Source organism: Schistocerca americana, chromosome 1 (genome assembly GCF_021461395.2).
Source record: "Schistocerca americana isolate TAMUIC-IGC-003095 chromosome 1, iqSchAmer2.1, whole genome shotgun sequence".
Classification (NCBI taxonomy): domain Eukaryota; kingdom Metazoa; phylum Arthropoda; class Insecta; order Orthoptera; family Acrididae; genus Schistocerca; species Schistocerca americana.
The window spans coordinates 321,444,760-321,470,539 of record NC_060119.1 but is presented as its reverse complement, the minus strand read 5'-3'; the positions used below and the strand labels follow the sequence as shown (position 1 = coordinate 321,470,539).

The 25,780-nt window shown below is 40.5% G+C and overlaps 1 protein-coding gene across 1 annotated transcript in view; it reads right to left on the bottom strand.

Moving 5' to 3' along the window:
• Positions 1 to 25,780, bottom strand: part of LOC124598646 (protein furry) — a 1,150,963-nt gene that overhangs the window by 37,938 nt on the left and 1,087,245 nt on the right. The window contains exons 45-47 of the mRNA XM_047136016.1: positions 4,984 to 5,166; positions 4,777 to 4,902; positions 4,512 to 4,693 (exon numbers count right to left, since the gene is read on the bottom strand). Coding sequence (XP_046991972.1) covers positions 4,512 to 4,693; positions 4,777 to 4,902; positions 4,984 to 5,166 — 491 coding nt within the window. The remainder of the gene's footprint in view (positions 1 to 4,511; positions 4,694 to 4,776; positions 4,903 to 4,983; positions 5,167 to 25,780) is intronic.

The window sequence follows — 25,780 nt, the reverse complement described above, 5'->3', positions numbered from 1 at the left end:
TCTGTCTGTGTCCAAAATGCCCAGCATGACTGTCTCCATGAAGAATTGCATGCTGCTGGAAATGCTCTTTTATAAGAATGATGACTGTGAGCCAGTAGCCCTGCAGACATTCTAGACACTAAAGTATATGAAAAAAGATATTCGTCTGATGATGTCTGCTAAGGGATTGGAGAAAATGACTGCAAAATTAAAAAAAAAGAAGGTTCTTTCAAAGTGCAATGTGGCAGAGGGAGGAAAGAAATTGATCTGACATCTGTCAAAGATGTGGCACAACTTGTCAGGAGGGATTGAGTGCTGGTGCACAAACATGCAGTACACAGGGAATTGTCCAAACGTAGGACATGCCTGCAAGTGTAGTGCATAAAATACTACAAAACATTCTGCATTGCTATCCATACAAAAGCACCCGTTCTGCTTTTTATGCAGTTTTTGGCCTCAGGGCAATTCAAAACTATTTTTTCCCCTCCAATGTGGTATAACCTTTCCATGTTGGATGGGGTTACCTAACTAACGGTGCCACTACTGTTGAGTACTGAACTTGCACAGTCATGCACATTGAACAGTAAGGATAGTGTAATGTGCAACTTGTCCTGCAGCCATTGTATTGTGATTCATCTGCCATTTGTAGCTGACCTCATTTACGTTCAGATGCTTACAACTCCACCTATTGGTAAAATTGTCCTTAATTTTTTTTTCTAGCTCCATGACATTTCACTCTGTCAATAATAAGCTGCTCAAATTTAACATAATTCTTAACAGTGGTTTTCTTTCTACAGCATTTTGCAACTTGAACTTTCATTAAGGACACTTTGTACATAGGCATAGCAAAGATGAGCAAGTCTTCATAGCTTTAATGGCATGTATTTTGCAGCCTATGTTTACTGAATATTTTGTTGTTGTTTTGGTCCATACTATATCACTTCTCAAAATACGGAAAGAAAAGAGCTTGCAGAACAGATTTGTTTCACAGTATTACAGTTGAAGAAGTGCTCATAGCTCTTAAGCTATGCATTTTACAGACCCTGTTTACTAGAATTCTGCTTTTAGTATCATGTACTTTCAACTGTAGTGGTGTAAGCCATTAATTATGAGACACTCTATAGACCTATCATCACACTTCCATCTGAAATATACACAATATTCACTAAATTTATCACCAACTGCACAGCAAAAAAACATTAAACTTTGATCAATATCAAGAATCAACTGGCTTTAGAAATGGATACAGAACAATGAGCAAATTTTTGAATACAGCAGTAAGCATATAACTTTGTATTGGCGAGCACGGATTTTTAAGAAAGTTTATAGCTCAGTTTCAACAAAATCTCTACAGAAAACCCTTCAGAAATACAGCATTAATCCAACATGTTACTATAATGAAAAATATATATTTCAATGCTACAGCTTCTAACAGACTTGAAAACTGCAGGTTAGAAAGACAAATAAAAAAAAAAAAAGAGAGATTCCATACCACCAAAACTGTTCCTAACAGCTCTAGAGGGAGTTCTCAGATTCTTTAGTGGGGAAAACTAAGAATGAATGTGTTTGTATGGAATATATCAAACCACTTTCATTTTTCTGATGATACTATTTGCCTCTAGTTCAGACAAACTCCAATAATACACACAAGAACTGAACTGAGAAAGTAGACCTGAAAATCAACTTTAAAATAGTAAACCCCAAAAATACTGAAAAAAGTATAAATTAACAAAGAAGTAATAGAAACAGTTTGAACAGAGGTTGTATGATGAACTTCGACACAAGTAAAACAAACTTGGTGGAATGAAGTCCAATTAAAGCACACAATGCTGAGGGAATTATGATGGGAAATGAGATGCTGAAAGAAGTAGAAGATTGTTGCTGTTTTGGCAGCAAAACAATTGACGATGGTTAAAGCAGAGATGTTATGAAATTCTGACTGACACTAACAAGAAAAGAGTTAACACTGAAACATAAATTTAAGGGCTAGGAAGTATTTTTTCCTAAGGAGAATAGCCATGTACAGAAGTGAAACATGGACAATAAGCAGTCCAAACCACAAGAGAATAGAAGCTTTTGAAATGTAGTGCTACAGAACAATGGTGAAAATTAGTGAATTGAATAGCAAACAAGGAGGTGCTGAATCAAATTAGGAAAAAAAGAAATTTGTGGCACAATTTGAGTAAAAGAAGGGATCGGATGATGGGACATAATTTGAGCCAACAAGGAACAGTCAGTAAGGTAAAGGAATGACATATTGGGGGGAAAGAGCGGTGGGGCTGGGGAAACTGCATTGAGAGGCCACGGCTTGAATACAGTAAGCAGGTTCAAATGTATGTAGTGTGCAGTAAAGTCATGGAGAGATGAAGAGTCTTGGACAGGATAGACTAGGACGAAGAGCTGCATCAAGCCAGTCTTCTGACTTAAGCCTATACCTATAAAAACTACAACTACAAAAACAAAGAGCTGATGTCTTTTTGTGTTAAAGGCAATTGAATACAATAACTGGATGAACAGTAAAGTAAATAAAGAGAAGAATAAAAATGGCCTGGAGTTCTTTTGGTAAACTAAATTCATCTTCCAAAACTAAGCTTGTAATGTGTCTAAAAAAGGAAAGCTTACAACAAGTGTGTATTAAGAGTTCTGACACGCAACATGAAAACCAGCCATAAACTGAAGGTTACTCAGTGAGAGATTGAGAAATGCTCGTTTGGAATCAGTAGGAATGGAGAAATATAATCAAATGGATCAGGGAACAGACAAGAGTGGAATGCATAATTAGAAGTGTAATGAAAGTAGAATGGAGATAGGTGGAAGATCACCAGGCAAGTGGATGGTAGTGGAGCAAGGAAGTTCTCTCCTGGGTTCCAATAGTCAGAGATCTACATGCAGGCAAGTAGGCAGCATCAGGAACATGCAGGAGCAACATAGAATCATACAGCTGAAGGCCATAAATATGGAAGTGTCTGGAGGTGGTCTTTAATGAGCAGCATATGTCAAATGGCTGCTGCTGATGTGCTGCTGCTGAACAAGAAGACAATGAATGATAACTGTGTGTTCTACAGTGAGTCACTTCAGTTTTCTGATGCCGGAACAATCTAATACCTATTCCAGTTTAGGTTTCCAGTATTGGAAGTTAAGTTTGTCATAAATAAATGGTTTTTCAGAAACATATAGCCACCCAGAAAAACTACTTTGCACCAGAAACCATTGAACAACACAAATAGTCATGTTCAAATAATGGAATCACAAACCTACCACAGCTGTAATTTGTATTTATTTATCTATCAACAATCAGTGTCTGTCAATTTTCAAGTCACATATACCTTTACGGCAGTGCTGCATAGTTTAAATGTATTTAAAGAAAGACTTCACAAAACAATGAAAAACTTCTGTAGTGTGTATTTATTTATTTATTGACAGCTAGTTTTGGTCACATGAGCACTTTCAAGTCATGGATCCATCAGGTTTGAAGTATGTATGTATTTAATACCTTAGTATATAGTAGTAGTACCTTAGTATTCAGAACATACATACTTTAACCTGATGGATCCATGACATGAAAGTGCTCATGTGACCAAAAATAGCTGTCAATAAATAAATAAATACACACTACAGAAGTTTTTCGTTGTTTGTGAAGTCTTTCTTTAAATACATTTAAGCTATGCAGCACTGTTTACAGACGATAGTTATATTTACTGGAATGTTGCACGGCAAACAGTAAAGTACTGTAAAGAGGAGTCAGTATTTACAGATGAAGGTAACTACTTTCTTTGGAAAATACCACCATAAACAAGTAAATATGATGCTATGAATAGCTGATAACAGTGGCTATCAAGCACAACTGAGGAGACAGGAGCTTTTTCGAAGTAGTAGCATTCTTCCTAATTTACTTGGTTAAAATTAGCTGGCATAAGCGTGACTGACACTACACAGTATACTGACAGTTTATTTTTAATACAGAACACAAGTTAAATTTCTACAACTGCCTTGTCTTTTTTTTAATGCATACCTTGCTTGACTTGTACCCCATCTTTGAAGGTTCTCCTTCTTAAAGGAATCTATAGAACATGGGTGAATTTTTTATCACTGAAATTACTCCACTGACATTATCTCTAAAATTATCAAATCTAGATAAAAATTGGCAACATTTTTTAGAATTTTCTCTTTGTTACTCTGCATTGTCTTGTTTCAAGTGGTATACATGATGGAGCATACCACGTGATTTAACCTTATTAAGGCTCCATACTGAACTTCTATATTGATGAATTAGTGGCTTTGGATGTGATGTCTGGTGTGTCAGCTTATCATTTAATGACAAATATGTAACCTTTACTGTGCCAAACATAAAAATTAACTTTTTTCTTTCATTTCATAGTTTTTAAGGACACTATAAATTTTTTGACTGCCACCTAGCACATAAAATGGTACTGTATAATGTTAATCATTATACAAACTGAACTTTAACAGTTTTCAAACTTAAAATATTATAATCTATGGCAAGTTAGATGTGTTGTTCTCTTAGTACTTACGAAGTATCTGAACGAGTTCCAGAATCATGACGTTCACGACGCTCGCGCAGAATAAGTGAACCTGGAGGAAAAGCACCACTGCCACTTGCTGCTGTATTTCCAAATTCAGGTGCCACAGCAACTTCATCCAGTGGAGATTCAGATCCAACTTCATCATCTGATGATTCTTCAGCAACTCCTCTCTGAAATAAATTCAGATTTTTCTTAAGGTTTAAAATTATAAAACAGAGCAATTCCAAATATGGCAGAAATCTTTTCAATATACCATCTTTTTACTGGGTACAGGTGTTCTGTCACTAATACTCTGCTGAAGACTATGGTCTCTCTCTGTTTCACCATCAATCACTGGTCTTCTTCTGACACCCCAGTTGAAATTATCTGTACTTTCACCCTGAAAAATAAAGTAACGTCAGTAATGGCATCAGCTGATCTACAGTGACACAAGAAACATTCCCTGTATAGTGAAACTTACTTCAACACTTTCACTTTCATATTCCAGGAAATCAAAATCCTTAAAAACTTTGAATTGATCAGTGGCCCCTTCATCTCTACGTGAGCCCACAGACAGATCATTATTTGGACCCGAAACTTCTTCAGTTGAGGATGCCATGCTGGACTGTCGTTCCATGAGATCTGAGCTCTGGCTGAAGATCACCTAAAATGAAGAAAGAAAATTTCATCAAGACTAGCAAGACATCTTTACAGATGGAAATATATGCTGAATCTGAATTGGAAAGAAATTTTAGTTATAGCAACTATTAATACTACTAAAATTTTTCACTACTATTAAAGTAGATAAATATTAATCAAAAGCAGCATAATATTGATAAACAAACATACTGAGACTTTTGATCAACATGCTATTCACAGCTAGGTGTGACAGCAGCCAGTCTGTTACAAAATGCATATTGTGCCACCAGTTTATAACTATATGACTAACAAGAAGTGGATTGCTGTTGTTGTTGTTGTCAGAAAATGGTACATATTGTCCAAGTAATGAATGCAGCTTAAAAGGAGTTTTTCCAGGAGATATTTACTGTCATTTTCAAAATAAATTCATGGTAAGTGCATAGATGAAAGAAAGAAAGCAACATAATGTGAGAAGCAGGTAAATGAACTGACTAGGACAAACAAACATAGGCAGCAAATTTCCTTCTTCAACTTTATTATGCTCATCCCAGGTGGCACACCCACAAGAGGGAAAAACTATGGTATATAAATCCTTGTGCTTACTCCCTAAAGACACCAACTACCATAGATTTAACTTTGGCAAAGTTTTCATAACAGCAATAAAGAGGTTAACATGTGGTTCATAAGACAGTTACCATACACAATCAGAGGTTATAACTTATTTACTGCATTTAATTTTCATTATTTGATCTGGTCATACTGTCATTCATGGAATGATACAAGCTTTAAACAGCCCAAATAAAAGCAAAGCTACAACTATGAAGGAATTTCTATGCAGATCAGGTACATACTGTGTTCAGTGAGTCTAAGAACACAAGTAGGCCTGTGTGCTGCATCTATCTACAGTATTATGGTGGGAATAGCCCAGTCTGGTAGGTAGGAATAACAGGAAGCAGAAGTTAATGGAGATAATATTCATACTTTAATGATGTGGAAGAAAGCCCAAAACAGAAATCTGTTGAAATGGTAACTTGAATGAAGCTTTTGTAAGGTAACATTACATTTGAATTTTTTTTTTAACTGCACTGTCGTTATTTAGCAAAAAGTAATCCCTCAGTGCCCTCCGACTTTTGCAATACTTAAAGCATTGACAGAATCTTCTGCAGAATTCTTCCTATGTTGGATTATATACTGAAGTGATCCAGATGCATGGCACTCTGATATACAGTGGACATCTATGTGTGTATTTTTCCTTTGACAACAAATATGTCACAGTGTGGTAGTGACATACACTGTTTGCTGCATCTCCTATGCAGTTCAAATGAAGTTCTGCAGAAGTAATATTTTCAAACTTTGAGAACTATGTGCCAAGTTTCTGAAACCAAATGGATATTTCAAAACTAATACATATGTACTTTCAGTAACATAAATTTTCTTTTGCTGATAAAGATATTGAAGTTTTTGGTTCTTTAGGTTCTCTCTCTCTCTCTCTCCCCCTCTCTTTGGTGCACAAAACTGTTGCCACTTTTGGACTAAATTTTGAAAAATATGGGAGAGTGTAATAAAATTGTAGCAGCATATAATCTTAGAAGGAGTAGAAACATGCCTTTGGGCAAAAGGTAGGGACACTCACACAAGAAGTGTTCACTTGTACAAGGTACCACTCTTGCACCTAATATATCATTTATCAAATGGACTCGCTTTGATTTGATGACAATATGAGATATAAATGGGAGATGTAAGTAGCATAAAAACGTCAGTGTTGTTACAGTTCTTGAGAAACTTGGGGCAATATATGAGGTCTGTTCAAAAAATTCCAGGACATTCGTAATTCGCACCAATGGTGGGTGAAATGCGGTTGCCATCATTGCGCATGCCTGTGTTTAATGTGTAACTTCCGGAAGTTTCATTGTTGTAGGCCTGTTAGTTACTGTTCAGCGCTGTACTGAGTAGAATGTTGTGTTGCACAGTTCACGAATTTTGAGATGGCAGAGTTAGAGGAGCAAATCATCTGCATTAAATTTTGTGTGAAACTCAAAAAACTCTTTACAGACATACACCAAATGATGCAGAAAGACTATGGTGATGAGTGCTTAAGCCACATTTGGTGCCATGGTTTAAAAATGGCCAGACAGAGGTTAAAGATGACCCTCGTCTAGGACACCCTTCGATGTCTACTGATGACGCTCATGTTAGGAGTTCCAATGAAATTGTGCAAGCCAATTAAAGACTGACTGTCTGAGAGATTGCAGAAGAATGTAACATTTCAGTTGGATCATGTCATTAAATCCTGACATAGCATCTTGGAATGCACCATTTTTCTGCCAGGTTCATCCCACAGCTCATGGGTCAAGACCAGAAAGACCTTCACCTTGCAATCAGTGAAGAGCTTTTGGATCATGCAAGTGGGAATAAGATGTTCCTTAAGAGACTCACAACTGGTGATGAGACATGGGTCTATAGTTGATGATGCTGAGATCAAGGTTCAGTCTTCACAATGGATTGAGAAAGGTTTGCCAAGACCAGAGAAAACTCATCAGTTCAGGTCAAATATCAAAGCCATGCTGATAGTTTTCTTTGACTTTGAAGGATTAGTTCATCATGAATTTGTGCCACAGAGACAAACTGCTAATCAATGGTACTATTGGTACGTGGTGCGATGCCTACGAGAAAATGTGAGAATGAAATGGCCTGAAATGTGGCGAGACAATTTGATGGTCTTGGATCATGATAATGCACCCACACATTCGTTCCTGCTGGTGTGTGACTATTACGCAGAAAACAAAATCACTGTGGTGCTCTCCAGAACTGTTACCTACAGAATTTCGAAAAGCACATTAAAAGGACAAAGATTTGCAATGATAGACGAGATAAAAGAAAATTTGCAGACAGCACTTCACTCGATCCAGCAAGAGTCTGTACCAAAACTGCTTATGGAAGTGGAAATGGTGTTGGGAGCAGTGCATCGACTGTGGAGGAGAGTATTTCAAAGGAGATCATACACAATATGTAAAACGTAAGCACAGAAAAACGTTGTGGACAAAGTATCAGATTTTTTTGAACAGACCTCATATGCTCACTCATAGAGAGCCCAGGAGTGCAAGATTCTATAATGAAGGGTACCAAATATGGCAAGCATATCTACGGCAGGATGCCATATTGTTAATGAAGGAATGATGCATTTTTATATGCAGAATGAGATTTTCACTCTGCAGTGGAGTGTGCGCTGATATGAAACTTCCTGGCAGATTGAAACAGTTTTAATCTGCCAGGAAGTTTCATTTTTATATGGTTACAGCTGACATAAAATTTGAGTGTCAGCACATAAGTTAAGATTAAGATACACAATTGTGATTCGTAGTCTGAAGAAAGTTTTTAACAAGACGCAAATCACCTCTGATTTTACATAATATACTAGAAATGCAAAATGTCTGTAATATGTAGCTGACTGACTTGTCATGGAGCTCTATGAGTAAGATTTAGGACTTTAAATTGTCATGAGGCATGTGTGAAACACCTATAAAGCACCACCACCACACCACCACCACTGCCACCACCACCACATATCATTAATAATAAAATATTTTACAAAGCTTGGCTGTAAAAAAGTTAGTGTTTTCAATATATGGCATCCATTATCCTACTAGCTTGTTATAATTTTTTAAAGATGTAAATTATAATCAGCAAAAGGAAAGTAGCCACAGAGATTCAGCCAATCATCTTTAGCAATGTTTAGATGATTGTAACAGATATTACAGCTATAACAGCTAATATGCTGCATGATCAGGTTCGATTCTCGAGATGAAAGAACCATTGCCTGGTACCTACTTCAGAATGTGGCCAAATATTATTTTTCCTTTTCATTTGTGTTACCCATATACCAATATCATGAAAGATATATAGAATGTTCCATATTACAGACAGCATGCTGTGCACAGTGCTGTCAACAGCACTGGATGCTAATATGTCCTAAAAGAAGAGTATTTGTTATATACAGTGAAAATAAATAGCTGATGATACAACGTAGGTTTTCACGGCTGGCATTGTCTTCACTTAACCCTTTGTTTCCTGACATAAGAAAAAATTTACTTTTTAACATTTTCTTTGCAGAATTTATGCTATTGTGGCCTCAAATGACGGTAGAATTTTTTGTAAAATTTTATTTTATTTTGCACAACTTTTTTCTCTCCTGGTACTCAGAAGTACCGTCAGACTCCATGGACAGAATCACAACATGCGCAGAAAAATGCTCCAATTTTTATAACTTGTACTTTATTCCACGTAAATATTAAATATTTTTACATTAGAAAATTAATTAACAGAAATATGATATTTCTGAAATTTTTTTTTAAATTTCGCATAAATTTATTCTAGAACAACTTCACAATGCATAGTAACTTAGCTATACATTTTTGACAGTGTATACATATCACATATTTAGTGATCCCTCATGAAATCGTAGGAAACAGTTATTTTTTTCATTGCAGCACAAATATACTTTACATGTACTACATTGTGAATGTGGTCTCGACTGAATTTTATTTTTCGCACACATTTCGCATCGTCCTCTTTTACAACTGAACACTACAAAATGGTTTCCTCGGTTGCCAAGATGCACATCCTTCGGAACAGAAAAGTTATCCTTTGTTCTCTTTGGGAGAGTTATTTCATCTTTACCAGTGTTTCTCTTTTTGAGATTTGGCACTTGCTGTTCATTCATTAGCCCTAGTGCCACAGCACGCCTGAATTCCAGCAGTGGCAGTGCCCCATGTAGATCACTGAAAATGATGTAAGCATTGACAAAAGCAATTTCTATTGCTCCACAGAAGAGACGGTGCCACCATTTCTTTCATCGCTTGTCAAGACCATAAGTCGAACGTAATCTGTCTGCATGATCCACACCACCCATGTTTTTATTGTAATCACATACAATAACTGGACATGGTATAGTCATCTTAGTTCCATCTTTCTGATTTTTTGTCACTACGCTCTGTTCAGTGCCATGGAAGTTTGACGCAAAATACACTACTTTATTTTCCTTCCATTGAAATACTGTTAGGTCTAAAGATGACTCTCTGTGATTTGATTTAGACATTTTTCTTTAGGTAAATTCCCTGGCAAACCTTTCCTGTTTGTTCTAATTGTTCCACAGGCAAATGTATTTACCGATTTCTGTGTGAGAAAAAGTGGACAGAACAACTAGTGAGAGGTAATGCATTGTTGCTACAATAAAGTGTTCACACAACCTGACGGTACTAATAAGTCCGCCTTATATTTTCCACTTTATCTCATTCACATGTAACGTAATGCTTCAAACTATTATAAAAAAACAAAGAAGGTAAGTACGTACAATGGAAAACTCAACGGAAGTTTCAATAAATTGCGCACAAATTCAGGCAACACCATGGAAACAAGCACATACAATCTTCTGCTTTCACAGCAGCGCGCGAAAAACAATTTCAAGCTCTGACCGCCAGAGAGGTCTATGTATTGCACAATAACATCTATGAAACAGTAGAGCAGAGTTACTGTTACGTACCGACAGGCTCTCAGATCACGAAACTGCACCACGAGAAAATAATGAAAGTCAAAACTTACTGGTACTTTAAAGTACCGTCAGGCAACAAAGGGTTAAAATGTCCGGGCTGATAGGCCGTGGTCGATGTATAAAACTCGACACTGACGTTTTGTCTGCAACTGCGAGAGACATCTTCCAAGGCAAAGTAGGGGACGGCAAAGAGAACTCAAGGAAGTGCTGATTATATAGGCATGCAGAGGGTGCCATTGTCCATCAAGTGGCATTGGCTATGGGACTGTCTCTAGTAATGCCAACATTCTCGATTGAAAGTAATTGATTGTCATGTTTCAGGTGCGACACTTACATCCAAATTTTATCCAGTTTAACACCTTCCTCTTTCCTGTTAAAATTAGTGTTCATAATAATGTGAGGTTTCAGATACGACTCTCATCTTGCTGAATTTTATTTCATGATTACCTTCCTGGTAAACATGTTCTGCTACGGCCGATTTATCCATGTGACCCAGGTGGCAATTCCTCTTATGTTGAACCAGATGGGTGTTCACACTTCTCTTTGTGGTACCGATATAAACCTGTCCACAACTACAAGGAATTTTATACATTACTGGTGTACCCAAAGAACGTTGTGCATCTTTCGCCGATCTTAAATATTTTATTTTCCTGGTGGGTCTGAAAATAGTTTCCACCCTGTATGTGCTTAAAACTTTCCCAATGGAATCCGTGACCTTACTAATGAACGGAAGAAAAACCTTGCCATGGGCAGCTGTTGTTCGTTGTTGTTCCTGATTCTCTGCCAACCGTAGATGTTCAATCTCATCTTTTAAATAAACTTATATATAAAAACAAAGATGAGGTGACTTACCGAACGAAAGCGCTGGCAGGTTGATAGACACACAAACAAACACAAACACACAAAATTCTAGCTTTCGCAACCAACGGTTGCCTCATCAGGAAAGAGGGAAGGAGAGGGAAAGACGAAAGGATGTGGGTTTTAAGGGAGAGGGTAAGGAGTCATTCCAATCCCGGGAGCGGAAAGACTTACCTTAGGGGGAAAAAAGGACAGGTATACACTCGCACACACACACATATCCATCCACACATACAGACACAAGCAGACATATTTAAAGACAAAGAGTTTGGGCAGAGATGTCAGTCAAGGCGGAAGTATAGAGGCAAAGAAGTTGTTGAAAGACAGGTGAGGTATGAGTGGCGGCAACTTGAAATTAGCGGAGATTGAGGCCTGGCGGATAACGAGAAGAGAGGATATACTGAAGGGCAAGTTCCCATCTCCGGAGTTCGGATAGGTTGGTGTTGGTGGGAAGTATCCAGATAACCAGGACGGTGTAACACAGTGCCAAGATGTGCTGGCCGTGCACCAAGGCATGTTTAGCCACAGGGTGATCCTCATTACCAACAAACACTGTCTGCCTGTGTCCATTCATGCGAATGGACAGTTTGTTGCTGGTCATTCCCACATAGAATGCATCACAGTGTAGGCAGGTCAGTTGGTAAATCACGTGGGTGCTTTCACACGTGGCTCTGCCTTTGATCGTGTACACCTTCCGGGTTACAGGACTGGAGTAGGTGGTGGTGGGAGGGTGCATGGGACAGGTTTTGGACCGGGGGCGGTTACAAGGATAGGAACCAAAGGGTAGGGAAGGTGGTTTGGGGATTTCATAGGGATGAACTAACAGGTTACGAAGGTTAGGTGGACGGCGGAAAGACACTCTTGGCGGAGTGGGGAGGATTTCATGAAGGATGGATCTCATTTCAGGGCAGGATTTGAGGAAGTCGTATCCCTGCTGGAGAGCCACATTCAGAGTCTGGTCCAGTCCCGGAAAGTATCCTGTCACAAGTGGGACACTTTTGTGGTTCTTCTGTGGGGGATTCTGGGTTTGAGGGGATGAGGAAGTGGCTCTGGTTATTTGCTTCTGTACCAGGTCGGGAGGGTAGTTGCGGGATGCGAAAGCTGTTGTCAGGTTGTTGGCGTAATGGTTCAGGGAACACCCAACATCACCACTGCTGAAGCCCAGGCTATCCGTGATCTGAAGGCTGACCGATCCATCGTCATTCTTCCGGCGGACAAGGGTTCCACGACCGTGATCGATTACTTTCAATCAAGAATGTTGGCATTACCAGAGACAGTCTCATACCCGATGGCACGTGACGGACAGTGGCACCCTCTGCACTGCCTATATAATCAGTTTCCTTGAGTTCTCTTTGCAGTTCACCATTTTACCTCGGAGGATGTCTCCCGCAGTCAGAGACAAAATGTCAGGGGAGAGTTTTAATACATCAAACACGGGTATCAGCCTGAAAGTTTTAAGTGAAGAAAGTAAATAGTTGTTATTTAAGATACCATCAGTGTATTGGTCTGTGCATGGCGGTGTGTAGTACCAACATGTTCCAAAAAATCACATGTGAAGATAGTCATTCTACTGATCAAAGAGATAAGGGATCAAGTGTTTTGGATAGCCCTTGGACTAGCAACTATTTGTATATCTATAAGAAGAACAGACATGCGGTAGCTATCCTACAGTACAGAGCCAAAATCTAAACATTACACTTCCTCCAGCCCAGGAAAATTGAGCAAATCAATTGGTTCTTTTGAATTTGGTGTGGTCTATGATGGATCTTAGACAGCTTATGAAAGCACCATTTGTCAATGAGCAGTTCCTGAGAAAACCCCGAAAAACATTATTTTTGGGTATGAAAAGTACCAATAGTAAGGATGGCCACTTCTATTCATGACAGACCACTGAAACTTTTACCATATGTTCATAAGATGATGATCTTGGGCAACACTGATATATTTTTTGATATGATTATCATTACTAATATTCAGAGATTCAAAGTTACATACTTACGCACATAAAATACACTCCTGGAAATGGAAAAAAGAACACATTGACACCGGTGTGTCAGACCCACCATACTTGCTCCGGACACTGCGAGAGGGCAGTACAAGCAATGATCACACGCACGGCACAGCGGACACACCAGGAACCGTGGTGTTGGCCGTCGAATGGCGCTAGCTGCGCAGCATTTGTGCACCGCCGCCGTCAGTGTCAGCCAGTTTGCCGTGGCATACGGAGCTCCATCGCAGTCTTTAACACTGGTAGCATGCCGCGACAGTGTGGACGTGAACCGTATGTGCAGTTGACGGACTTTGAGCGAGGGCGTATAGTGGGCATGCGGGAGGCCGGGTGGACGTACTGCCGAATTGCTCAACACGAAGGGCATGAGGTCTCCACAGTACATCGATGTTGTCGCCAGTGGTCGGCGGAAGGTGCACGTGCCCGTCGACCTGGGACCGGACCGCAGCGACGCACGGATGCACGCCAAGACCGTAGGATCCTACGCAGTGCCGTAGGGGACCGCACCGCCACTTCCCAGCAAATTAGGGACACTGTTGCTCCTGGGGTATCGGCGAGGACCATTCGCAACCGTCTCCATGAAGCTGGGCTACGGTCCCGCACACCGTTAGGCCGTCTTCCGCTCACGCCCCAACATCGTGCAGCCCGCCTCCAGTGGTGTCGCGACAGGCGTAAATGGAGGGACGAATGGAGACGTGTCGTCTTCAGCGATGAGAGTTGCTTCTGCCTTGGTGCCAATGATGGTCATATGCGTGTTTCGCGCCGTGCAGGTGAGCGCCACAATCAGGACTGCATACGACCGAGGCACACAGGGCCAACACCCGGCATCATGGTGTGGGGAGCGATCTCCTACACTGGCTGTACACCACTGGTGATCGTCGAGGGGACACTGAATAGTGCACGGTACATCCAAACCGTCATCGAACCCATCGTTCTACCATTCCTAGACCGGCAAGGGAACTTGCTGTTCCAACAGGACAATGCACGTCCGCATGTATCCCGTGCCACCCAACGTGCTCTAGAAGGTGTACGTCAACTACCCTGGCCAGCAAGATCTCCGGATCTGTCCCCCATTGAGCATGTTTGGGACTGGATGAAGCGTCGTCTCACGCGGTCTGCACGTCCAGCACGAACGCTGGTCCAACTGAGGCGCCAGGTGGAAATGGCATGGCAAGCCATTCCACAGGACTACATCCAGCATCTCTACGATCGTCTCCATGGGAGAATAGCAGCCTGCATTGCTGCGAAAGGTGGATATACACTGTACTAGTGCCGACATTGTGCAAGCTCTGTTGCCTGTGTCTATGTGCCTGTGGTTCTGTCAGTGTGATCATGTGATGTATCTGACCCCAGGAATGTGTCAATAAAGTTTCCCCTTCCTGGGACAATGAATTCACGGTGTTCTTATTTCAATTTCCAGGAGTGTATGTGCATAATAGCTGGTCTGAGGTGTAAATGTAGTTTTAACTGATGTAGTGGACACAAGGCAAGGGTTCTGCTGTCATTACAAGGGTTGTGAGGTCACCAAGCTATGTTTTTAGTCACAATCTTTTAACCAATAAAACTTTATGATGCCCTATTTCTGTAAAATGGACACTTCAGGTGCAAGCAAGCTGTCTTGACCTGGAAATTATTCAATTGTGCCCCACCTGGCTGCATAAGCGCCCAGCAAGAAAGTATTTTGTAATAAAAAAATTCTTTGATTTGCAAGCACAAACACCAAATTTTTTTGTATAGTGCAAGTGTAGCCTAAAAAAGTTGTGAATTTTTTCTTAAAGTAGTGTAAAGTGAACCTAGGTTGGATGGGAGACAATTTTGTGTTAACCTTATATTGTGAGTACTTATTTGTGGTTCGTCCTTGTCAAAGTACATAAATGTGTTGAAGTACATAACTGAACAGTCAAAACTAGTGATCTATAGAATTTATTTAAAAACAAAGATGATGTGACTTACCATACGAAAGCGCTGGAAGGTCGATAAGAAACCCAAACAAACACATACATACACACAAAATTCTAGCTTTCGCAACCAATGGTTGCTTCGTCAGGAAAGAGGGAAGGAGAGGGAAAGATGAAAGGATGTGGGTTTTAAGGGAGAGGATAAGGAGTCATTCCAATCCCGGGAGCGGAAAGACTTACCTTAGGGGGAAAAAAGGACAGGTATACACTCGCGCGCACACACACACACACACACACACATATCCATCCGCACATACACAGACACAAGCAGACATGCGAAAGCTAGAATTTTGTGTGTATGTATGTGTAATGTTTGTTTGTGTTTATATTGACCTGCCAGTGCTTTCATATGGTAAGTCACATCATCTTTGTTTTTAAATATATTTTTCCCGCGTGGAATGTTTCCCTCTATTATATTCAGATCTATAGAATTTGTTTTATATAAGTAGCACTCCCTATTGTAACAAGGAAAAGCAGGGAACCAGATGAAAAATGTTTCTGCCAGGGCACAAAAAAGGTAAATATGCTCCTCTTTAAAACACACTGGTGAAGAAACAGGGCACCAGCAACTTCAGTTTCTCATTCCACATTCATCACCAACAATTTTGGCATTCAAACATATTTGCACTTTTTCATGCTGAAAGAGAGTAGCAGAGAGACAGTGACAGTGGATGAGAGAGAAGACAGTGACAGTGGGAGAGAAAGAGAGAGGGGACATTGATGATGGAAGAGAGAAAGAGGTGATGGTCAGTGGAAAAAAAAAAAAAAAAAAAAAAGAGAGAGAGATGGATGGAGGCGGTAGCAGTGGGAGCAAAATAAGACAGTGGAAATGAAAAAGAGAGATAGAGTGGAGATCATATCTAGGTTTAATGGGTCTGGATCACCTTATCCCCAGACCAGTGAACTTCAACGTGAAAAAATTTGCCTACTTCCTCCAAGCCCCATTTCCATTGTTAAAGTTTCCCAGTCTAGGGGTCAAAACCCTACGGAAACCATCCCCAACAATGTGTGTGTGAAGAGGAGACAACAGTGGCTGAAGAGAAAAACAGGAGACTTTAAGTGAGAAAAATGAGACGGTGGCAATGGGAGAGAAAAATAACTGGACAAAGACAATGGCAGTGAGACAGAGAGACAATGAAAGTGGCAGGGAATGAAAACTGGTAAGGAAGAGTGAGAGAAAGAGACAAAGACGGTGACAGAGATGTTGCTGCTGATGTTGGCATATCCTTTGGCTCAGCATGAAATGTGTAGTAGCAAAATTCATTCTGAAAATGTTGAATTTTGACCAAAAACAGTGTTGTGTAGACATCACTCACCAATTTCTGAACAAAACTGACAATGATCCAGAACTTCTAAAGAAGGTTATACCAGATGACAAAACATGGGTATATGGGTGTGGTGTCTAAATAAAGGCCCATCGTCCCAATGGAAACTAAATGAAGAGCTAAGACTGAAAAAAAATTGACACCTTTGATCACATGTGAAGGTTCTTCTCACTGTTTTCTTTGATTGCAATGCAATGCATCATGTGTTTCTGCCTTATAGTTGCACAGTCAATAAGGAATACTACCTGTAAGTTATGGGCCATTTGGATGAAACAAATTTAAGAAAATGATAGCTCATAGAAATTACATCACAATAATGCTCCCACTTACACCTCAATACTTGTTCATTATTTTTTGACAAAAAAACAAAATTGTTGCATTGCCTCAGTCACCGTATTCACTGGGCATGGCCATCTGCAACTTTTTTCTATCCCTGTGGCTGAAGAAGAGCAAGGAAAAAGCACTGGCACAACGATATGATATCGAGGGGGATTACTAAGAAGGGGTCAAAGTTAATGTTGATGAAGAATAAATAAAGATTAATTATGAAAATCAAACCTTTCCTTTTTTTTTTATCACAGCTCGTATAGACAATGGCAGTGAGAGTCTTGAGTACAAACACTTAACTACAAAGAGAGAGGATTTGGAATGTTCTGTGTTAAAAGACTGCAAATATGTTCACACGTCAAAATTTTTGGTACGGAAGTGGAACGAAACTGAGGCAGCTGGTTCCCCGATTTTCGTCAGAGTCTTTTGAATAGGAGCATATTTGCCTTTTTTGCGCTCCAAGAGGAGCATTTTTCAGCTGGTAGATAACATGGCTGTAGAAATACAAAAATAAGGTGAACTAATAAAAAAACAGTATTAACTTTTGAAGGTGGAAGTTTTCCAATTGATGATAAAAAAAAGATTATCTTCCAGGTAGATGTTGCAAAGAAGCAAAGATTGTACTATTTACGTCTTACTTCTAATATGGCTCTGAGCACTATGGGACTTAACACTGTGGTCATCAGTCCCCTAGAACTTAGAACTACTTAAACCTAACTAACCTAAGGACATCACACACATCCATGCCCGAGGCAGGATTCGAACCTGCAACCGTAGCGGTCACGCGGCTCCAGACTGAAGCCCCTAGAACCGCACGTTACTTATAATATTGTCTATTTAATAGTTAATGAATTACTGTACACTTCTCAAAACTATTTTTGTAATGTCTGTGTTCTATACTAATAACATTCTCACAAACTAAACTTAATGGCTTTTGTAACATATCCTGATCCTAAATGGGATAGTGAGCATCACTAAAAAGTTGGGTAACACAAAGTTTCCATCACAGTTTATACAGCAATAAGCTGCTAAATGATATCTCAAACAGTCCTTTCTCAAGTTTTGCCTTTATTTTGTGAATTACTTTACTATTTTTGACACTAAAAGAAATTTAAAATCAAAACAAGTGTTGCTATAATCAAAATCACGTAGTGATATGGACAAATTAAAATACTTTATGGGCAGCACGTGATACATTAAGCCTATCAGTGCAAAGACAAGATACAGTTGTTAAAGTAATTACAATCATGGCAATGAATTGGCACCAAATAGCTATTTATCAACAACATGTGCTGTGAGTAAATCGTGCTAAAAGCAAAATACTTTCATTACGATCAAGGAAATCAAGAGGAATCACACAGATTGTCAAGATATATGAATTAGGAAACATCAGTAAGCTACTGAATGTAAAACAGTGGGTATGAAACAGCAATGTCAGAATGTCAGAAAGCATCAGCATTCATATTCAATTAATAAAGACAGCTTCGTTTCCAATTACTTTACAATATTTCATTGTGGAACAAGTCTCCTCCTGTCTGGAAATTCTATGATATTACGTTGTCTGTAGTGTTGGACATTTAAGAAGTTGGTCAATGTCATTCTGAAGCCAAAATATACACTAAAATAGCAGTTAAAATGACTTGACTTAGGTTTGCAATACACAGTTCCTTCCTCTGTATTAGTCTCTCATAAAATTTTTGCAAACTATGTCAATTTCTGACACAAGAGAAACATAAAATTTAAGTTCAGAACAATATAAATAAATTTGTATATATTATTAAGACAGCCGTGTGTGTGTGTGTGTGTGTGTGTGTGTGTGTGTGTGTGTAATGAGCCAATTGTTGACTATGATTGTGCTGCCTCATTTGATTTACAGATCAATATACAAAGACAGACACTAAAGAAGACATACAAATTTCTAGGTTTGTTGATAATAATAGAGCTGCTAAATGGCTGTGATTTTCTTCAATGCAAACTGGCATTAATATCGGCCTTAATTTGGATCATAGTTACAAGTTTCTGTTTCATTTATGACTGCAAAGCAATTGCTTTTGGTCCACAAATGTACACAAATATTCAAACAATGAAAATCTATGATGGAATAACAATATTAATTAGGACATATTGCTACTCACCACCTGAAACAGGTGTGGAACATCAGATAGGAAAATTTGAAAGTACACTGTTGCCTATTTTTTGGCTATGAAAAACCTCCATCATATGGAGAAAACACACACACACACACACACACACACACACACACACATATACCACACTGGTATGATTAGGGCTAGGATTGGTAGTAGGGAGGGGGGGGGGGGGGGGGGGGGAGGACGTGAGGCGTGAGGGCTAGCAGGATAGCAATGGGAGAAAACACTGTAGCGCTGCCTGAATCATGGCCTTGTCTATCTCCTGTCCTCCCAGGAGGCGACTTAAGGTGGCAGTTGTCTCCTTACTGTGTTGCAGGTTTATCTGCAACATTCCCAGACACCTGCTTGCTATCATTGTCACATCTGATGTCCATAATCACCCTGACAGTTACCTAAATACAGTTTAGGGCCTGCTCTCATAGTGCCTCCAGCAATTTCTCTCTAACTTCGGCCACAAGGATTTGGCCATCAGATGCAACTTTCCAGTTAGTTATCGTCCTGTCCTCTGTCGAGACTTTCTGATTTTGAGCTTGAACTTTCTCAATAGGGGTCTTTGGAGAAATGCCCATAGTTTAGATGCCTATATTGATATCTTTGTGTTCTTTAAGGGTTCCTCTGCTGCCGAGAGTAGCAGCTTCACCTCCTCACATGGCGATATCTTGAAGCAACATCTTCTTCAGCCAATCTACTGCTTCCATTCTCTCAAAGACAAAGATTAGAGCATCTCTTCCAGACTGATCATCTTGAATTTGTGGCCATGATTTTCATCTTTTTCAATATTTGCAAAAAGAGCCATCTGAAGTAGCTCCCCCAGGGAGGTGATGTTAACAAGTGGATAATCCTGTGTGACTGACCCACTGTGAAAACCAGACAGCAGCTCTGTAGATCTGTTTCTCTGTTTCCTGTATTGGCTTTTTATAGATCATGTTATCCAGGGAAGTGGGAGTAACAGACTCTTCCCTCTTCCTCTTATTGCCTATCTTGAAAGTGGAAGGAGTCGGTTTACCCCCTTTATTCTGAGACAGTTATTTCTTGGAGGGCTTAGGTTCAGGACCTTTTAATTCACTCTATGTTTCCTTAGGAAGTCATTCTTTTCTTTCCTCTTTGTTATTTTAGAAAGTTCCTCCTATGTGCAATAGGTAAAGTTTCAATCTTGATCTGGGCCAACTTCTATGTGACATTTTCCCTTCTTGGATTGGACTATCTACCAACCCTGTTTCAGAAACAGTTCTTATCAGTTCAACATCCAATGTTTAGGTGTTTGAGGTATCTTCAAGTCCCCTGGTTTTTAAATTTGTTTCTTTGTTCTCCAGTTTGGTCCCCCATGAATTTGGGATATATTGGGTCAACATCAGTAGAGCTCCACAGCAGTGTAAGGCTAATTACTCGAGGAGGTCACCCTGTATCCCTGAGGCTCTGTGCACTACACATCCTCCCATGTGCCTTACACCCCCAAGGACAGATTGTGTTACCCCTTGTGTTGGGGAAAAGACCTATGGGAAAGAACTGTGGAAAAGAATTTGGACAGAGATGGGGTATTGTGGGACATGCTTTGTCAGATTTGTCTGCTAAGACCTGTCTGGCTTTGGAAATACTGCCAGTAGCAACATTACTGCTTCATGTGAACAGCTAAACCTTTCTGCCCACTTGGCCAGTACTATGATAAGGCAGTGTCCCCTGGAGATGGGGGAAGTTGAATGTAGTGATGCCTGTGGAGAGCAAATGGAAGGTTGCTAGGTGCATCTCCAAAAGTGGAAGAGCAGAGTAAAGAAAAGGATTGTGGAGGTGAGTTCTGGGGATAGAAGACTTGTGGGAGACTGGAGGAAGATCAGGGAAAGGGATAGAGTCAGCTGGAGGCAGGGCATAGCAAAGGTTGAGGCCAGGGTAGGTTAAGGGAACAAGGAGTATGTTTTAGAAAGAGTTCCCACTTCGTGCAATGCTAAAAAAGTAGTGCTTGTGAGAAGCATCCAGATTCCACAAGCTATTAAGCAGCCTTAAAGTCAAGGACAACAAGTTGCATGGCATGCTCAGCAAGACAGCAGTCCAGCTGCCTCTTCACCACAGTTTTGTAGTGGCCATTAATGATGACAGACCATTTGTTAGTGTTCATACCCAGCTAGAATTCTGCACATTGGTTGTTGCAGCTAAGTTAACTGAGTACGTGGCTGCTTTCACAGACAGTCTTGCTTTTGATGGGCTAAGAAATGCATCTGACAGGACTGGAATAGGTGGTGAAGGGAGAATGCATGAAACATGTCTTATGTCTGGATCTTCTACAGTGATACAAGCTATGGGGCGAGAGCAAAGGGATGTGGCATGGCAGGATGGCAGGCTGCTAGGTACAGCAACAAAACTGGGAGAGGAGAGAGGCAAAATAAAGGGACAAGAATATGCAGGTGAGCTGGGGCCATAGAGAAAGGTGGCTTCTTGGGCAGATTTTCCACCAGTACCTCCATTCACATCAAACTTCCACCAACACTACCTCCATTTCAACAGCTGCCACCATTCCACTCCAATAAATCTCTTCTCTATAGCCTAGCTTCACATGGTCCTTGCATCACTGGTCAAGCACTCCCTCTTCAAACTTGTCTAGGGTCTCACTAAGGCCTTCACAGTCCAAAATTATCCCACCCACAAACTGATGTCTCATGCCTTGTGTCCCCATTTACCTCTTACCATTCCCCACATATCAACTGATAGCTTAAATGGAGTGGTCATATTGTGATTGAGTACCACACAGGACTGGAGCAAATGAATCATGTTTTATGCCTGGTTTCTGGTAACCTGTCATCATGTCCTGAAATAATAAATATCCTTACAAGCCCTCCCAGAGTAGTATTCCACCATCTACACTATCTAAACAATATCCTTGTCCATTCCTCCTTCACCCCTGCTACCAACCTCTTACCCCACAGCTCATGTCACGTAGAAGATCCAGACATAAGACATGTTCCATGCATTTTCCCATTACCACCTATTCCAGTTCCGTCAGATGCATTTCTTAGCCCATCGAAAGCAAGACTGCCTGTGAAAGCAGCCATGTACTCTGTTAACTTAGCTGTAACAATCAATGTGCAGCATTCTAGCTGGGTACGAACATCTAACAAATGGTCTGTCATCATGAATGGCCACTACCAAACTATGGTGAAGAGACAGCTGGACTGCCGTCTTGCCGAGCATGAAATGCAACTTGTTGCTCTTGACTTAAAGGCTGTGTCATAGCTTGTGTAATCTGGATGCTTCTCACAAGCACTACCTTTTTAGCACTGCACAAGTGGGAACTCTTTCTTAAACATACCCTTTGTTCCCTTAACCTAACCTGGCCTCAACATTTGCTATGTCCTGCCTCCAGCTGACACTATCCCTTTCCTCGATCTGCCTACAGCCTCCCACATATCTCCTATCCCAAGAAATCACCTGCACAATCCTTTCCTTTTCTCTGCTCTTCCATTTTTGAAGCTGCACCTAGCAACCCTCCACCTGCTCCATACAGACATCACTACATTCAACTTCCCCCATCTCCAGGGGACACTGCCTTATCATAGTATTGGCCAAGTGGGCAGAAAGGTTTAGATGTTCACATGAAGCAGTAATGTTGCTACTGGGAGTATCTCCAAAGCTGGACAGGTCTTAGCAGACAAATCTGACGAAGCGTGTCCCACAATATTCCATCTCTGCCCAAATTCTTTTTCACAGACCTTTCCCATAGTTCTTTTCCCCAACACAAGGGATAACACAAACTGTCCTGAGCAGTATTAAGCACATGGAAAGATGTGTAGTGCACAGAGCCTCAGGGATACAGGGTGACCTCCTTGAGTAATTAGCCCTACACTGCTGTGGAGCTCTACTGATGTTGACCCGATATATCCCCAATTCATGGGGGACGAAACTGGAGAACAAAGAAACAAATTTAAAAACTGGGGGACTTGATGATGCCTCAAACACCTAAACATTGGATGTTGAACTGATGAGAGCTGTTTCTGAAACAGGCCCTGATTCAGGAACCCTGTTTATATAAAGATGATGTATCAAAAGGAACTGGAAGTAAGATGATTTACACTAGATAGCTAAAAACCCCTCAGAAAATGCATGCCTGTTAAGAAGGAGTTTCATTCATGGCAATGGTGAACTCCTGTTCGAGGGACTTAGTGACCATCAGGTTGAAACAGCATGTGGAAGGAAGGATGAGGAAATTTGTTCTGACATCAGCTTACTTTCCTTACGTGGACAGTGCTCCTCGTTCCCAGGAAGTGAGGAGCACTTCAGCTGAATGGACAACTCCTGGTTGGCTGTGATGCCAATGCCCTGGTGTGAGGAAGCAGTGACACTAACAGCATAGGTACTGGAGAGCAATCTAGAGATACTGAGTAGCAGTAAATAAACTAACTTCAGGAATATAACATGCAAATGTTATGTTTGGGCTTGAAATGGGTGTTGAACAGACCATGGCCTACAGAAATTTGAGAAAAACAGACCGAGACTCATATAGGAAATACAAAGACTCATACATATCTGAAATGAAACTTAGACAAGAAAGCCGACAGAATTAAAGGAAATGGCAGATGACGTGATGTCTGCCATCATGACCTTGGATTTGGGAAACTTCACCATGAAGTGCATGAACAGCAATGTCTTGAAATTCAAAAGAAGCAGGTAAGAAGGCTGTTCAACTTTGCAAGAAGGAATGAACAATGGGTAAAATATCAAGATGTTCTTGCAAAAACAATCTTGCCATTAAGCAAGCCAAACAATCAGTCTGTAAGGTGTTCTGCGAGGAGCTGGAAGGTGCAGATGTCAGGACCAGACTTCACAAAATTGTCACAAGGATACCAATAAATTCAGGAGGCACATTAAGGACAGTCGTGGTTGGTGGGTATACAAGGGTAGCATACGAGATGCTGGATGTGCTCCTCAAGATTCACTTCCCTCAAAGAACTCCAGCAGATGATACAGACCAAGATTTGGTACCAGAGAGATACTGATTTACAAAAATGGTTCAAATGGCTCTGAGCACTGTGCGACTTAACTTCTGAGGTCATCAGTCGCCTAGAACTTAGAACTAATTAAACCTAACTAACCTAAGGACATCACACACATCCATGCCCGAGGCAGGATTCGAACCTGCAACCGTAGCGGTTGCTTGGTTCCAGACTGTAGCGCCTAGAACCGCACGGCCACTCCGGCCGGCGATACTGATTTACAGGTAGCCATCAGGAGAACTGGGAATGTGCCAGAGAATGTGTTGACTGAAAATCCAGGGATGGTCAGAAATTTTCAACTGTTCAGTCACCAGGTCCAAACAGAATTTTTCTGGCTCTATTGCAACAAGCTGGAGAAGGACTTGTGAGACTCCTATGCAGTCTAGCAGCAAGGGTCATTCATAATGACTGGAGGACATGAACATTGTTTTCATTCTGAAGCCAGAGAAATTGGTCATGACTTCACCAACATGTTGAGAAGGTGGAAAAAGTTCTACATTTCCAGGAAATTGCTTTCTGCACCTTTATATTGAGGGAGCTTATAGCACTGTGACCTTAACATCCATGGCCAGAGCTGCAGAAGAGCATGGCATCAAGGCCATCATATGGAGGCGAATCAAGACCATGCTGACTAGACGAAAGGTAGAAGCCACCATGATAGATGTGAAAATGCTTATCAACACCACCAAAAGGTGTCCGCTAGGTGGGATTTTGACCCCAGCACAGTAAAACCAAGTGGTGAATGAACTAAATAAGAAGTTAATGGTAGAGGTTACTTTTGCCAAGGATATGAAGAAGACTTAAGTTATAGCAGTACTTAGCAAATTTGTAAGTATCACTAGGACAATGGCACATTGAGCTCTCAACACTGCCCAGAACTAGTGTAGGAAGCAGGATCTAAGGATCACTCCCAGAAAAGCTGGTGTGCTGTTCATGAGGAAGTATATCCAGTATATGAATTGAAATCTTAAAGGCCCTTGATGAAATTCTACCAGTAGAGATGGTAGTGAAGTATCTACGTGTAACACTGGATGCGAAACTAATATGGACTTCTCACACAAAGAATATAAGTCTCGGGGCAAAAGGTGTTCTCATGTGCACCATAAGGGCCTGTGGTAAGGGTTAGGGCTTTAGTCCCATGAGCATGTACTGGATACACACCTCTATAGTAAGACTTATGACGACTTATGGGGCTACATATAGTAGAATAAAGTAGAACAAAAGGTGGCTGCTAAAAAGCTTGGGAAGGTGCAAAGATTGGCTTGCCTAGCCAAAACCGGCAGAACTTGGAGCACACCCACTGTTGGGATGCTGAACATGCTCCCATTGCATTTTTGGGTTACAATGGAAGTGACAGCAGGGGTACAAAGGTTAAAAACTGGGAAAAACTGAAAACCTTTTGGATACCCAGAATCCCACACTAATATAATAAATGTGGTGAGTATAGGAAGGATCATGGAAATGCCAGCTGACTATGCAATAACTT